This window comes from Talpa europaea, assembly GCF_964194135.1.
Source record: "Talpa europaea genome assembly, chromosome: 7".
In the NCBI taxonomy this organism is placed as follows: Eukaryota; Metazoa; Chordata; class Mammalia; order Eulipotyphla; family Talpidae; genus Talpa; species Talpa europaea.
In genome coordinates, this window is record NC_140074.1 from 122,104,633 (window position 1) to 122,118,294 (window position 13,662).

The 13,662-nt window shown below is 42.2% G+C and overlaps 1 protein-coding gene across 2 annotated transcripts in view; it reads right to left on the minus strand.

Moving 5' to 3' along the window:
• Positions 1-11,439, minus strand: part of GPATCH8 (G-patch domain containing 8) — a gene marked incomplete at both ends in the record, with an annotated part of 79,507 nt that extends 68,068 nt beyond the window's left edge. For both annotated transcript variants that reach the window (XM_084238886.1, XM_084238885.1), the window contains one exon: positions 11,395-11,439. In XM_084238886.1, the coding sequence (XP_084095012.1) occupies positions 11,395-11,439 (45 nt within the window). The remainder of the gene's footprint in view (positions 1-11,394) is intronic.
• Between the last annotated feature and the right edge of the window lie 2,223 nt (positions 11,440-13,662).

The window sequence follows — 13,662 nt, forward strand, 5'->3', positions numbered from 1 at the left end:
TTTGCTAACCTGTGCTGATTATGGCATCCACATAGTCCCACTGTTTTTCCCATGATAACTAGAGAGTAATTAGTAGGGTGAAATGACAACCAAACGAGGAAACTATCAGGACAGTGCTTTGAAGATCATAAGCAACAGCTCATATTCTCAAATAGTAAAACACAGTATTTAAGATTCGTATTCTTTCATTCCTCCTAGAACTATCAAAAGTATAATTACAAAAAAAATTAATGAAAAATATTAATCATAGTCAACAAAGTTGGCAGATCCAAAGATTCTGAGACATAGTTAAATTATTAGCATATGGATTATACAGACTATACAAAGTTTTAAATCCTGTCTAACTTTTCCCATCTAGTCTTCTTGGTATGAACCATTTTTAAAGTAGTTTTATCTTTGGCAGTATACTGTACCACTCATGTTAGCCCTATCTTTTAGCCCCTCACTCTATTAAGATGAATATTGTTAAGCTATTAAGAGTTACCCCTGCCTTTCTCTGCTCCAAATTTCTTCAATCAAAATTTATCATTTGCAAGGCACTGACCATTATTCTCTTAGAGACTGTCAACTGTCACTAAGCAGATATTTTAATTGTATCCCTACCTCACAATACAAGCAACATAATTTGAACTTTATAAATTCAAAACTTGGGCCTCCCCTGGTGGTGCAGCAGTTGAGCGCTGGGCTGCAAAGCTGCCTGCAGCCTCTGCAGCGCTGGTTCCATCCCCAGCCACCGGCGAGGGTCCCACCTGGCGCGCAGACCTTTCCTGCTGTGCCCACTGCTCCCCTCAGCAATGTATTTCGCCGGTCTGCCTGTTCTGTTCCCTGCTCTGGTGAATTCTCTCACCCTCCCGCACTTCTGACTGTGCCCAGTGCTTGCATAGATATAGATAGATAGATAGATAGATAATCAGGCAATGAAGAAATAAAAAAATAATAATAAATTCAAAACTTATGATGTCTTGCCATGCACAAAAAAGGTTTGGTACACAGAGCCAAACAGGATAGCTTCACATTCCGTCAATGAGCAAACCTAATCCTCCTCTCTCACCAAATTTGAAGGGGAGAACATTTTTGTCTCCCTTGCCCCTACACATTCAAGCTAAGCTAATTCTAGAACTATCCTAAACAATTCAGAAAGAACATGCCTCAGAAGGAAAAGCCTATACAAAAAGAAATGGACATTCTGGAAGGTTACATGTGTCCCTTTGTTGCTACACTTAAAATTTATTTTAATTTTTTAAATGGAGAGAACCACCACTGTGATCAACACCTCAAATCTCCCAATCCTTCACTATTGTTTTCATAATTGCATAGTCTGATTTGCAATGACTTCTAGTACATGAGTATGAAAACTAAATATCCCTTCAGATATACAAGAATCAATCATTACCATTTGTTAGCTGTATAACCTTGGGTAAATTACCAAACCTCTCTCTAGGCCTATCCTTGTTTCCCCAGTTGTAAAATCCAAATTATTACACTATAGTATTGTTGCATAGATTGTGAGGTTTAAAAAGGTACAAAGTAATCAATTACTATTTTAAAGCACTGCTGAGACCAGAATAAATTCACTTACTAAATTTAATTCTATGCAAATTGGTAGGAAAGATAATTGGTTAGCAATCTCAGCAAATAACTAAGAACTTGAAAACACATTACACTGGATCAAGGATTTGTGCATATCACACACTCATCTAAAAATACACAAACATGGGCCTCCCTGGTGGCGCAAGGGGTTAAGCACAGCACTATGAAGCAATCCGCAGCCTCTGCAGTGCGAGTTCAATCCCCAGTCAGCCAGGGAGCAACCCACATGGTGAAGCAGACCTCTTCTGACTCACCCGCTGCTCCCCTCAGCAGTGTGTTTCAGTCTGCCTGTTCTGTTTCCCACTCTGTCTCTGGTGATCCTCTCACCCCCCGCATCTCTGGCCTGTACCCCAGCTCTCGTATGCATAAATAAATCAATCTTAAAAATAAATAAAAATACACAAACATCTGTTAGACATACCAAATTTTCTGGGTAATTTGTCTAGAATGAGAAAGGACTCCAAAAAAAGTACTACATTAAAAACTAGTAACAAATCCCACAGGAGAAATCAACTTTTTCCCAAAATGCATACAAAAATACAGCAAACATTGCTTAGGCATTCAAAAAGGTAGGAAGACAGTAGTTAGGAATTCCTATGGGACTCATAGTAATGTATATATTTCTTTAACAACTGACCGATATGATAGATCTCTAGTCAAATATTTTGACAAAAATTCTGCACTGATTCACAGAAAACCAAGTATTTACAATGTATCACACAAAAGGAAAGAAATTCAACTAAAAGCCAATCACCACAGGTAAATTTGTTAACAGAGAAGTTTTCACATTTGTCCTGCACTTGGAAGCAGAATTATATTATACTGCACATATAAATAACAATCAGCAACCCCAGGAAAAGTTACATCTTAGGAGAGATCAAGTTTCAAAGTTGAGTTTACAATATGCCCTCAATTTCTCGAAGACTCAGTTTCCACATCTATAAAATGTAAGATACCACCACCTGTTTTGGATGGTTACTTAAATAAGTATCTCCAAAATGCCTTGGCACAGGGTCTGGCATGTAATACATGGTCAACTAGTACTTAATGCAGTAGTGGTTAAGGTTAGGTTTATAGTACCCTATTTTCTCAGTGTCCAGTAGAAATACCATTCTCCTCTCCCATGGAACGGATGAATAAAATGGATTGGTTTTTGTCTTTTTAATGATGCCTTATGCTTGGAAGTGGAATAGAATTATCTGTTAGACCTCTACATTACTGAAAAGACCAGCAAGAAGTCATAACCAATTAAACTTATACCACCAAAATATTTAATGATCAACCTACTATTATTTCATACCAGTCACTTGACTAGCAGAAAATGCAGTCATGTTAAAAAGAAAGAATTTTTTCTTTCTGTAGACAATAAAACCCTCATCTCCAAAAGAGGCTAATCTATATACCACAGCAAAAGAACACTATAAGAGGAATCAGAAGATAAAAGTTCAAACTCAGCTCTGTACTGGGCAAAATAATTTATCTGGACCCAATTTCTTTATCTGCAGTTACCACCTACCTATTCTATTTACCTAAGTTACTGGAAGAATCAGACAAGAATGTATATAAGGATACTTATTAAACCATGATAGTATACAACTAATCAATATTACTATCTTAATGTCCAGATTAGATGATGATGTAACATCCTGGTGCTCAGTTATTTAACTTTCTTTCCTATAATGATCTTGTCCTCATTCTACGTTGGCCATTTTCACCCTCATAACCTCTATTTTGGACACTGTACTCCTCAACCACCATCTTCTATCTTTTTCAGTTCATTTACTCCAGTACTCCCACTCCAACAATTCTCGAACCCCACCAGAACCTAAAATTCATTGATTCAATTTTTCAATAGATCCCTCGGCTCTCCACCCCAAACAAAAGTCTTCACTTATCTCTCCACCAAGCTTTAAATCACAAGGTCCATTATGATAATCACCCCCTTGTATACACCTTCTACTTGCCTCCATCACATTAACACTGGTTTAATGGAAACTAGTTATCACAGTTTTAATCGCAAATACAGGACCTCCCTGGTGGCACAGTGGGTTGGAACACAACCTATGAAGCTGACCGCAGCCACTGCAGCATGAGTTTGATCCCCGTCCAGGGAGCTACCCACATTGCTCCCCTCAGCAGTGTATTTCAGTCATTCCGCCTGTTCTGTTCCCCACTCTGTCTCTAATGAATCCTCTCGCCACCCCCCATGCTTCTGGCCTGTACCCCAGTTCTTGTATGCATAAATAAATCTTTAAAAAAATTAATCGCAAATACAGCCGGTTCGATCCCCGGCTGCTCCCCGGCCACCGGAGGAGGGTCCCACTCCTGCCGCCCGCTGCTCCCCTCAGCAGTGTACTTTGTCAGTCTGCCTGTTCTGTTCCCTGCTCTGGCTCTGGTGAATTCTCTCACCCTCCCGCACTTCTGACTGTACCCAGTGCTTGTATAAACAAAAAACAAATAAATAAATAAAAAAAAAAAATACTGATTTTTTTCAATAATCATTTAAAGTATCACTCACAAAAATGGTCAATAACTTTTTTTCTATTACAACTTTAAAACTGGAGGAGCCTTCCTGGTGGCTCAGGGGGTTAAGTGCAGAGCTCTGAGGCTGTCTGCAGCCTCTGCAGCACAAGTTCAATCCCTGGCCAGGGAGCAACCCACATGGAGCAGCAGGCCTCTCCTGGCTCGCCCACTGCTCCCCTCAGCAGTGTATTTCAGTCTGCCTGTTCTGTTTCTCACTCTGTCTCCAGTGGATCCTCTCACCTCCCATGCCTCTGGCCTGTACCCCAGTTCTTGTATGCATGGATAAATAAATTAAAAAAAAAAAACAAAAAACTTTAAACCTGGAAAGCTGTTTTGTATTCCAATTCTGTAAAACAGATAAGATGAATTTCCTCTTTGAATCAATGTAATTGCCAAAGATGACAACAAATAATTGGAACCTCATGAGATGAGACCAAATGTAGTATTACAAAGATATTTTCCAGTTGCTGACTAACACATGATTTATCACACCTGAACATTCTTGTCAGTAAAAAAGGAATTAAGGGGGCCTCCCTGGTGGCACAAGGGGTTAATATGCAGCACTATGAAACTATACGCAGCCTCTGCAGCAAGAAAGAGTTCAATCCCAGGCTGGCCAGGGAGCTACCCACATGGCGCAGCAGACCGCTCCTGTTTCGCCTGCTGCTCCCCTCAGCTGTGTATTTCAGTCGATCCACCTGTACTACTCCCCACTCTGTCTCTGGTGAATCCTCTCACCCCCCGCACCTCTGGTCTGTACCCCAGTTATTGTATGCATAAATAATTTTTAATTAAAAAAAAAAGGAATTAAGGCAAGGAACAGGAAACTCCTGTTTAAGATCCTAACTTTTATTCCTTACTTTCCATAGCACTTACTAAAACTTTACATGCTATTAACCTATGTGCAATACCAAAGCAACTTTAGTACTTTTCTTCCATACATTAAATTTGATAATACTAACTGTATTTGTTAACGCTCAAAGAAATCATTCTATCTAAGTGAGATAATACAGTATATTCTTACAGTCTCGTCCTATTTAAATTTTTCATTGTCTAATATAACATGCATTAAGCACATTTGGTTAGACTTCTATAGTTAAATGGACAATTCACTTTTTATAATTGGAAAATCATTACATCTTCTGGTATTCACTGCAATATCAAATCAATGACTTCTTTCAGTATTTGTGGTGGTCATTTGTAATTCACTTGGTAATTACCATGAGTCAGCTTTCACTTAATACTAAATGGCAATGCTAATAAGAAAATTAATGCCAGACATACAAGCAAGTTGTTTCAGAGACATACCAAGTTGTTTCAGAGAAGGATTTTTAAACAGAATTTAATAATTGGATGTCTACCTGAAGCTGGAATCCATTTTCACTAATAAAGTATTAAAAAATTACTAAGTCACAATAACAAAGATAAAATCTCTATGCAGATTTCAATCAGTAATTCAAAAATCACAGGAACTTTTACTACTCCTTTTCAGAAAATGGCCACCCTTACCACAAGTTACCACTTTACCACCACAAGAAAACATTTTTCTTCATTTTATCATTTACCCAGATAAAAGGTCTATGAAAACATATCTCAGCCATGAAGCAGCACAAGCAGGATACTAATTATATATATTTGAAAATACTTAACACACAGATTTTCATTCTGGTTATATAACATAAAGACCTGAGAAAAATGTCAGAAAAGAACACCTCTGCAGTACCTTAATGAGAATTACATGAAAGCTAAGAATACAACAGGGAAACTTTTTTCCCCTGTAATTTTGATGGCACTGAAACTGTCCTGTAATATTCAGCCTTATATTTGTTTCTTCTAGGTCTCTCATGCCTACTTTCAAAACAAATAAGTACGGGGGGCCTCCCTGAGGGCCTACAGGTTAAGCCTCAGTGCTACTGCCACGAAGGCCCACCACAGCCACCTGGGTTCAATCCCCAGCCAGGAAGCTGACCCACATGGCGCAGCAGACCTCTCCTGTCTTGCTTGCTGCTCCCCTCAGCAGTGTATTTTCAGTAGATCTGCCTGTTCTATTCCCCACTGTCTCTGGTGAACTCTCTCACCTCCCCCACCTCTGGCCTGTACCCCAGTTCTTCTACACAAAAATAAATAAAAATCTTGGGCCTCCCCGGTGGCGCAGCGGTTGAGCGCTGGGTTGCGAAGCTGCCAGCAGCCTCTGCAGCGCCGGTTCGATCCCCGGCTGCTCCCCAGTCACCGGAGGAGGGTCCCACATGGCACGCAGACCTCTCCTGCTGCCCGCTGCTCCCCTCAGCAGTGTACTTTGGTCCTTCTGCCTGCTCTGCTCCCCACTCTGGCTCTGGTGAATTCTCTCACCCTCCCGTGCTTCTGACTGTACCCAGTGCATGTATAAACAAAACAAATGAATAAATAAATAAATAAAACATGCCTCTATTTAAAAAAAATAAATAAATAAATAAATAAAAATCTTAAAAAAGAAAACAAGTGGGTCTCCCTTGTGGTGCAAGGGGTTAAGTCGCAGCACTATGAAGCTACTGCAGCCACTGCAGCACACATTCGATCCCCAGCCAGCCAGGGAGCTGGCCCACATGGTGCAGCAGACCTCTCCTGCCTTGCCCGCTGCTCCCCTCAGCAGTGTATTTCATTCAATCTGCCTGTTCTGCTCCCCACTCTGTCTCTGGAGAATCCTCTCACCCCCCACACCTCTGGCCTGTACCCCAGCTCTTGTATGTATAAAAAAACAAAAAACAAAAAACAAGCATATCATCACATCCAGCCCTACATTCACAGTTCTTGCCAACCCCATTCTTCCTCCACTCCAACTTCTGTCTTCTCTGGGATGTAACAGATATACACTACATTTTTAAAGTGTCTTTTGCCTTAAAGACCAATAAAGAACCTGCCTCCCTCATACAGCTCTCACTTTGGTCACTGTTGAACCCCTGAGAATTACTAACCAGTGATATCACATACGTTAATAACCATGCCAATTCATCATAAATATTTTGAAATTTGTACGACCTTAGTTCCAATCCTTTCCACCTCTCAAAATAGGTATAGGAAAGAGATTAGTAATGATTTTGCATAAGTTTCAGTATCCCATGCAAAGCTGATACTGATTTTCATAACTAGTGGCATCTCTTCCAGATGATGGGAGAGAAACCCAGGAAACAGAGATTATAACACTTGCCCATGTGTCATCTCTGGCACGTCTGCATCAGAATGCTAACTTAGTTACATAGTACATTACAGAAAATATGCCTGTTAGTTAAATATTTTAAAACTATAAACCTCCTTAATAGTTTCAATAATCAGCTGAAGGTCATATCATAGTATCATATATGAAACATAAAGAGGAATTCTACAAACATGACATAAAATTAAATAAATATACAACTTGCTTATAGTTATGTACCATTATCACTTATATAGGTTATAGAAAATTCTTGGGTAATTTTTATATTTTTACTAAAACCTTTACGATAACATCTGTCATTATTTTATTACTCATGCTTTATTTTCATAGTTCCTTTTCATCAGAAATTTAATGCAGAGGAACATATAAAAACAGGAGGAATGAGTCCACTTTAAATCATCAGTCCTCTGTACTTACAGACACTAAAGAACATTTTCTCACTGGCATTCAGCTGCATCATCATTAATAACTGCGCAGCCACTAAATGCTAAGCAGTATATCTTAACACCCCATAGCTGTACACTACTGTACAAAAACTTTCTTTAGTAAACCTGTAATTCGGTGTTGAATGCATCTGTATTTTAAATTATCCGATATATTTTTCCTTTATTTGTACAACATTTTACTCTGTAAACAAATATACTTTAATATGGTAAATGTAGACAGAAATCAAGTCTCATTCAGAAACTGAGGTCAGATTCTTAAAAGTAGTTTAAACTCTTAAAACATCAAAAAAAAAAAATACATTGGCTTAGGTTACAAAGATTTCCAAAGATAAAATACCACTTAAAAAGGCTACACAAAAGAACCCTAGACTAAAACAATAGTTAACAATATATCCACTATGCCACAATGTAATTTATCATTGTCAGAAGCCTCCCTAGAAACCTTTGAGAGACCTACCAGAAACAGATCTGGAGGAAACAGAACAAAGTAAAAGCTGTAATTGTATCACCCCTCTAAAAGCTCATTTATTCTTTGTGACCTGTAAGTTTATTCTCTGTATTTGATGACTCAGTTATACAACAGCTATGTGAAATACATAATTGCCAGTAGAGATAACGGTTCAAAAGTCAAAAAGCCAGAGTCTGAATTCAGGATCTGCCATTTACCAGCTGTTGACCAGGTTATTTCTCTGTGCCTCAGCTGCCTCATTTAAAAACAGTATATACCTCATAGAGTTATTGTCAAAGTTATGAGACAATACATGTAAAGTCCAGAAATAGCCTTTTGTTATTATAGTGAAATTAGCAATTTTTTAAAATATTTGTCCTTGATAATTATTCTTTATATTCATAAATGCTTCAAGAGGAATGCCACAGTTAAACTCTTCACTACATAAAACACCTCTGGAAGTTTAGATATTCACAAAATTTAATAGTGACTCCACCGCCAACTCCATACTAAATTCAAGGGACAACATTCAAACTCTCCCAAATCTGCACTTGATGATAAACTGGCAGAGAGCGGAATTTAACGATTCCAAGCGATCTTGCGAAATCAAATGCAAAGAAAATGACAGTCACCTAGAATTTACCAAAGATGCACAGAAAAATTTCCAGAGCTATAAGATCTATTTAAAGCAACAGGATATAAGCACTGTTTGGAGACCTACTTTGGATTTGTTTTACAGTGTACTCAGTGGCTTCACCTTGTTTATCACTTAAAATCTTAGAAGGAGATTTTGAATAACCTGACCTTGAAAAATGTTTCAGATACATTATACTCTGGAACATTCTAGTACATTTTCTTTCCAGTAACGTTAAATCAAAAAATATCATTAATGAAATGATATTTTCCCTTTATTTAAACATCCAGGAAAAAATGCCACTCTAAGTATTTTAATGAATCTTTTTAAGAAATGTCAGCACATTCACAAAAGTTTTAATATCTTGTAATTGTCTAAAAGGTTTCCATTTCCAATATCCTATTTACCCATGATGCTAGGGATCTGAATTTAAAAAAAAAGTCCTGACTGACCCCAAACAGCAAGAGTTAGTTATTCCAATATAAAAGCAGGAAATAAATTTAAAATACGTAGTACTTAAAAGGACTACCAGGCAACTAAAAGCAGATTTTTATGTAAACCCCACCAAAGCATCAGAAGAGAAAGTCATCTTACTTGAAAAGGTAGAAGCTTAACATCAGTTTTCTCAGGTGGCATCATTCATACTCAACTATCCAATTTTCTTTCTTTTTTTTTAAAGATTTATTTATTTATGCATACAAGAGCTGGGGTACAGGCCAGAGGTGTGGGGGTGAGTGGGTGAGAGGATTCACCAGAGACAGAGTGGGGAACAGAACAGGCAGACTGACCGAAATACACTGCTGAGGGGAGCTGCGGGCGGAGGTCTGCTGTGCCATGTGGGTTGCTCCCTGGCCGGTGGAGGGGCGAATTCATACTGCAGAGACTGCGGACTCCTTCACAGGTTGTGTCTTAACCCCTTACGCCAGCAGGGAGGCCCTATACAGTTTTCAAAATCTTCTTTCAAGACCCTGCAATCCTGTTTGGCTTTGTTTAAAGCTGAAATTCGGAGGTTAAGTCATTTTCCCTCCAGACTAAAAAGTCTATATTATCTATTTTGAATTTTATTAGGTCACCTTGAAATTCTCTCTGGAAAGCACTTGGAGGTTTTGGTCATCAACATGTCTAAAATAGTACCAATAATGCCCACACTTTGCAGCCAACTCATGTTTTCTGGTCCTCGCTAAAAACAACAAAACAACCCACAACTTTCTCGAGGGTTCAAAGGGGTTCAACTTCTCTGGACCTGGTTATCTTAAACACCTTGAGATCCTGTATTGCGCTGCAGCTGAACAGCAGGCGCATGATCACAAGGCTTTTCAACAGCCCCCAGATTCCTTACTGCTGCAAAACTTCTCATACGCGTTCTACACACTAGACTGTCAACAGGGCTGGATTAACTGCTTTACCTGTTTATTTACCGACCCAGTCATCCCGGGAGTTTAAGCCCTTCAACCCGCCTTCCCCAGCATCGCAGAGGTATCCCCGTGGTACTTTGCGGAAGCTCGACAGCGGAGTAAAAACTTGACTTTTGCTCATTCCCTGACCCAAATTGCTGTTGCCAGGATATGCGGTAGTAATGCAGGGGCTTGAGACGGAGACGGAGAATGTATTTTACAATCGAAATGTTTCTACTATAAAGCCCTTTTAGTCTCCCAGATTTCTGCGGTAAGTGTTCGACAGGAAGGCATTTTAAAGAGCGAGAAGATGAGTTATCCTAATTTGGTCTTTATCCCCTCCCCCCCCCATGTTTGCCATTACAAGGACGTTTTTCCTTAAATTTGCGGCTGAAGAAAGAAAAATCTTTCTCCGTTACCAAAGGGATGACCCTTTTGGCACTAGTTAGCACACGCTTGGAAAGTCCACTAATCACTATGCTTCTTATCAATCTTCTTTCGAGGGAGGATTTGGGGTTAAGCTTACACAGACCACGGTCCTGTAACTTACGGGTTTCCAAGCCCAATTAAGTGCCTAATAACAACAGCAACATTTACACCCGGGGGAAATCTCAACGTCTGACTGACTAAGCAAGAAGGCGTGTGAGAGCTAAAGCACCCTCTGCTAGACTAGGAGATGGAAACACAGACAATGAAAGAGGTTTATTTATTATAGGGAGGAAAGGGGGAGCAGAACCCCAAAAAGAGCCGTGCCAGCGAAATCCGGGAGACCCGGAGTCCCGGACCCGGGGATACCAGCCCCGCGCCCTCCCAACCCAATCCTTCCCACCCTGGGGGCCAGTAGTGAGTCTCCACGGGCCGGGCAGACTCGAGGGGCGCACGCAGCCCCCCTCAGCCGCCAGGGACTTGGGCTTCCGCTTTCGGAAACCCAGAAAGACCGAAGCCGCCAACCCGGCCGCCTAAGTTGAAGACGCAAGAGAACAGGGGATGAAGGGAGATGCGGCCTCGCCTTGAGCTGGGAGGCCCCGGGAGGAATCGGAGGCGGGCGAAGAGCGAGCCGGTCCGTAAGCCCGAGCAGAGCCTGGAAGGAAAAAGAGCTGGGCGCGGGGGAAGAGGCGGTCCCGGCTCGCCAGCGCCGTCCCCGGATCCTCGGCGACGCCCGTGTTTACCTGAAAGTCTCGGTCCTCGTTGAAGCGGGAGAAGCGGTCCGCCATTTTGCCGCCTTCACTCCTCTCAGGACGACGCTCTCCGGTTCGCTCCTTCCCTCCGCGACACCCGCCCCCTCGCTCCCCTCCCCTGTTCCCCGCCTACTCCCACGCCCACCCGGCGCGCGCAAGCGAGGGAGAAAGGAGGCGAGAAAGCGCGTCCTGACGGGAGCACCGCCGGCGCAGGCGCCTTTCAGCCCTGGAGGCGGAACCTGCCCTCGCGTCTCGGCTCCGCGCGCGGCCCAGAGCGACCCCGACGGGCGCGCCTGCGCAGTCGCCCGGAGGCCCGCGAGCGCTTCCGGGGAGAAAGGTCAAGGGGCCGCGGTGCGCCGGGGTCCGGGTGTTTTCCCCCTGCCCGCTTCCCCGAGTCTGCTGTTTTATTTTATTCTTTTCATTCATGTGTGTGAAAAGCCCATCCTCTGCTTTATTCACCGAATAACGGCATAATGTGTCGGTGGAAAGCGCGGATGGTAGGGCCAGATGACGTCGTTTTGCATCCCGGTTTTCCCGGTGGATGAAAGAGTGATTGAGCCAAGAAGGTTACCTCGCTCCTAAATTTACAGTCCTGTAAGACACACAAAATGCATTCCTACATACGTAATGTAACTACGTCATTTTATATATTATCGAATGTTGGGGGAAAAAAACAAACCCGGGTGCAGTGGTGAGAGGGATGTTCTCTGAACAGACCGTTGACCCAAGGGTAGCTGGGGAGACTGCAGCCTTGGGGCGGCGGAAGGCGGGAACCAAAGGTCCAGTGACTGCCAAGAAATTGGCATTTTCAAGCACTCTCTTGAGAGTATTTCTTGGGGAATCAACGTTGATCCGAATCAACTGAAGTTCCCTGAGCTTCAGTTTCCTTTTTATAAAATAAATTGAATTTGGGGATTCTCTACTCTTTCTGCTCAGCATTGACTTTGTGAGGATTATGAATCAGAGTTTTCCATCCTATGACCTTCCTGAGGAACCCACCCAGCTCTCTTAGCCAAAATACATAGGACACATAGGAGTAGCAGGACTTCCCTGCTTTTGAAAAGAGCAGTTGACAGAAATCATGTAATGGAAAATGGCCCTAATCCTACCGTGAGAGAGTCGAATGGAATGTGATTTTTTTTGGAGGAAGGGTGGGTATCTTCTGTTGCCACAGCCTGCAGTAACAACCCCCAGTCCAAGCAGAACATCGTTCTAAGCAGTGAAGAGTTCCCTACCTGAAGGCAGAACACTCATAATTTAAACATTGTGGAGACTTGAGGATAAATGTGGCAATTGAATCACATGTTTACACTCTACACTTTTACCTCTCCAAATACCACCAAAAGGATGACTAGAGCACATAAACAGAGGGCACATGAACAGAGTCCTGGAGAAGAAAGAATAACAGACAAGAGATGTCAACATTTTGGAAGTTGGAGAGCACAGATAAATGGAAATGGTTTTAGGAGACTAGAGAAAGCAAAGTTTTGGAGTGAGGAAGCCAGGAAACAAATAGAGTGACACTGAGGTGCCTCAGAAAGACTCAGTAATGGGAATGACCAGGTACCAGCAACCATGAGGGTGTGGACAGGGCTGAAAATAGGAGGACGGATTACCAGGCAGCTTAAGAAGCTGTAAATCTGCTAAATCTAAACTTCACAACCAGGTACAAGCTGGACAATTCCCCTTTGGACAGGCTGAGCCAGAGACTTTTTTTTTTTTAAAGATTTATTTATTTATACATGCACTGGGTACAGTCAGAAGCGCAGGAGGGTGAGAGAATTCACCAGAGCCAGAGCGGGGAGCAGAGCAGGCAGAAGGACCGAAGTACACTGCTGAGGGGAGCAGCGGGCGGCAGGAGGGGTCTGCGCGCCATGTGGGACCCTCCTCCGGTGGCCGGGGAGCAGCCGGGGATCGAACCGGCGCTGCAGAGGCTGCGGGTAGCTTCGCAACCCAGCGCTCAACCGCTGCGCCACCCGGGAGGCCCTGAGCCAGAGAGACTTTAAATATCTCCTACAACTAAGAAAGGAGGCACAGTACTGAAAATGGTAAGATTTGGTAAAAGTCATCCGAGTCAGAGAGTCAGACTTCTCCCAGCAGGAGGCCACAGGATTCCCCTCTGAGAAATTGACCAAGTGGGGAGAAAAACTACACATACCAAAAATGTGAGCAGGGATGGAGTCTCTCCCAAATAAAGGTCATGTACCTCCCCAAATATCCCACAGAGAAGTCCATCTTTCAGAAACCCCCATCCATAAG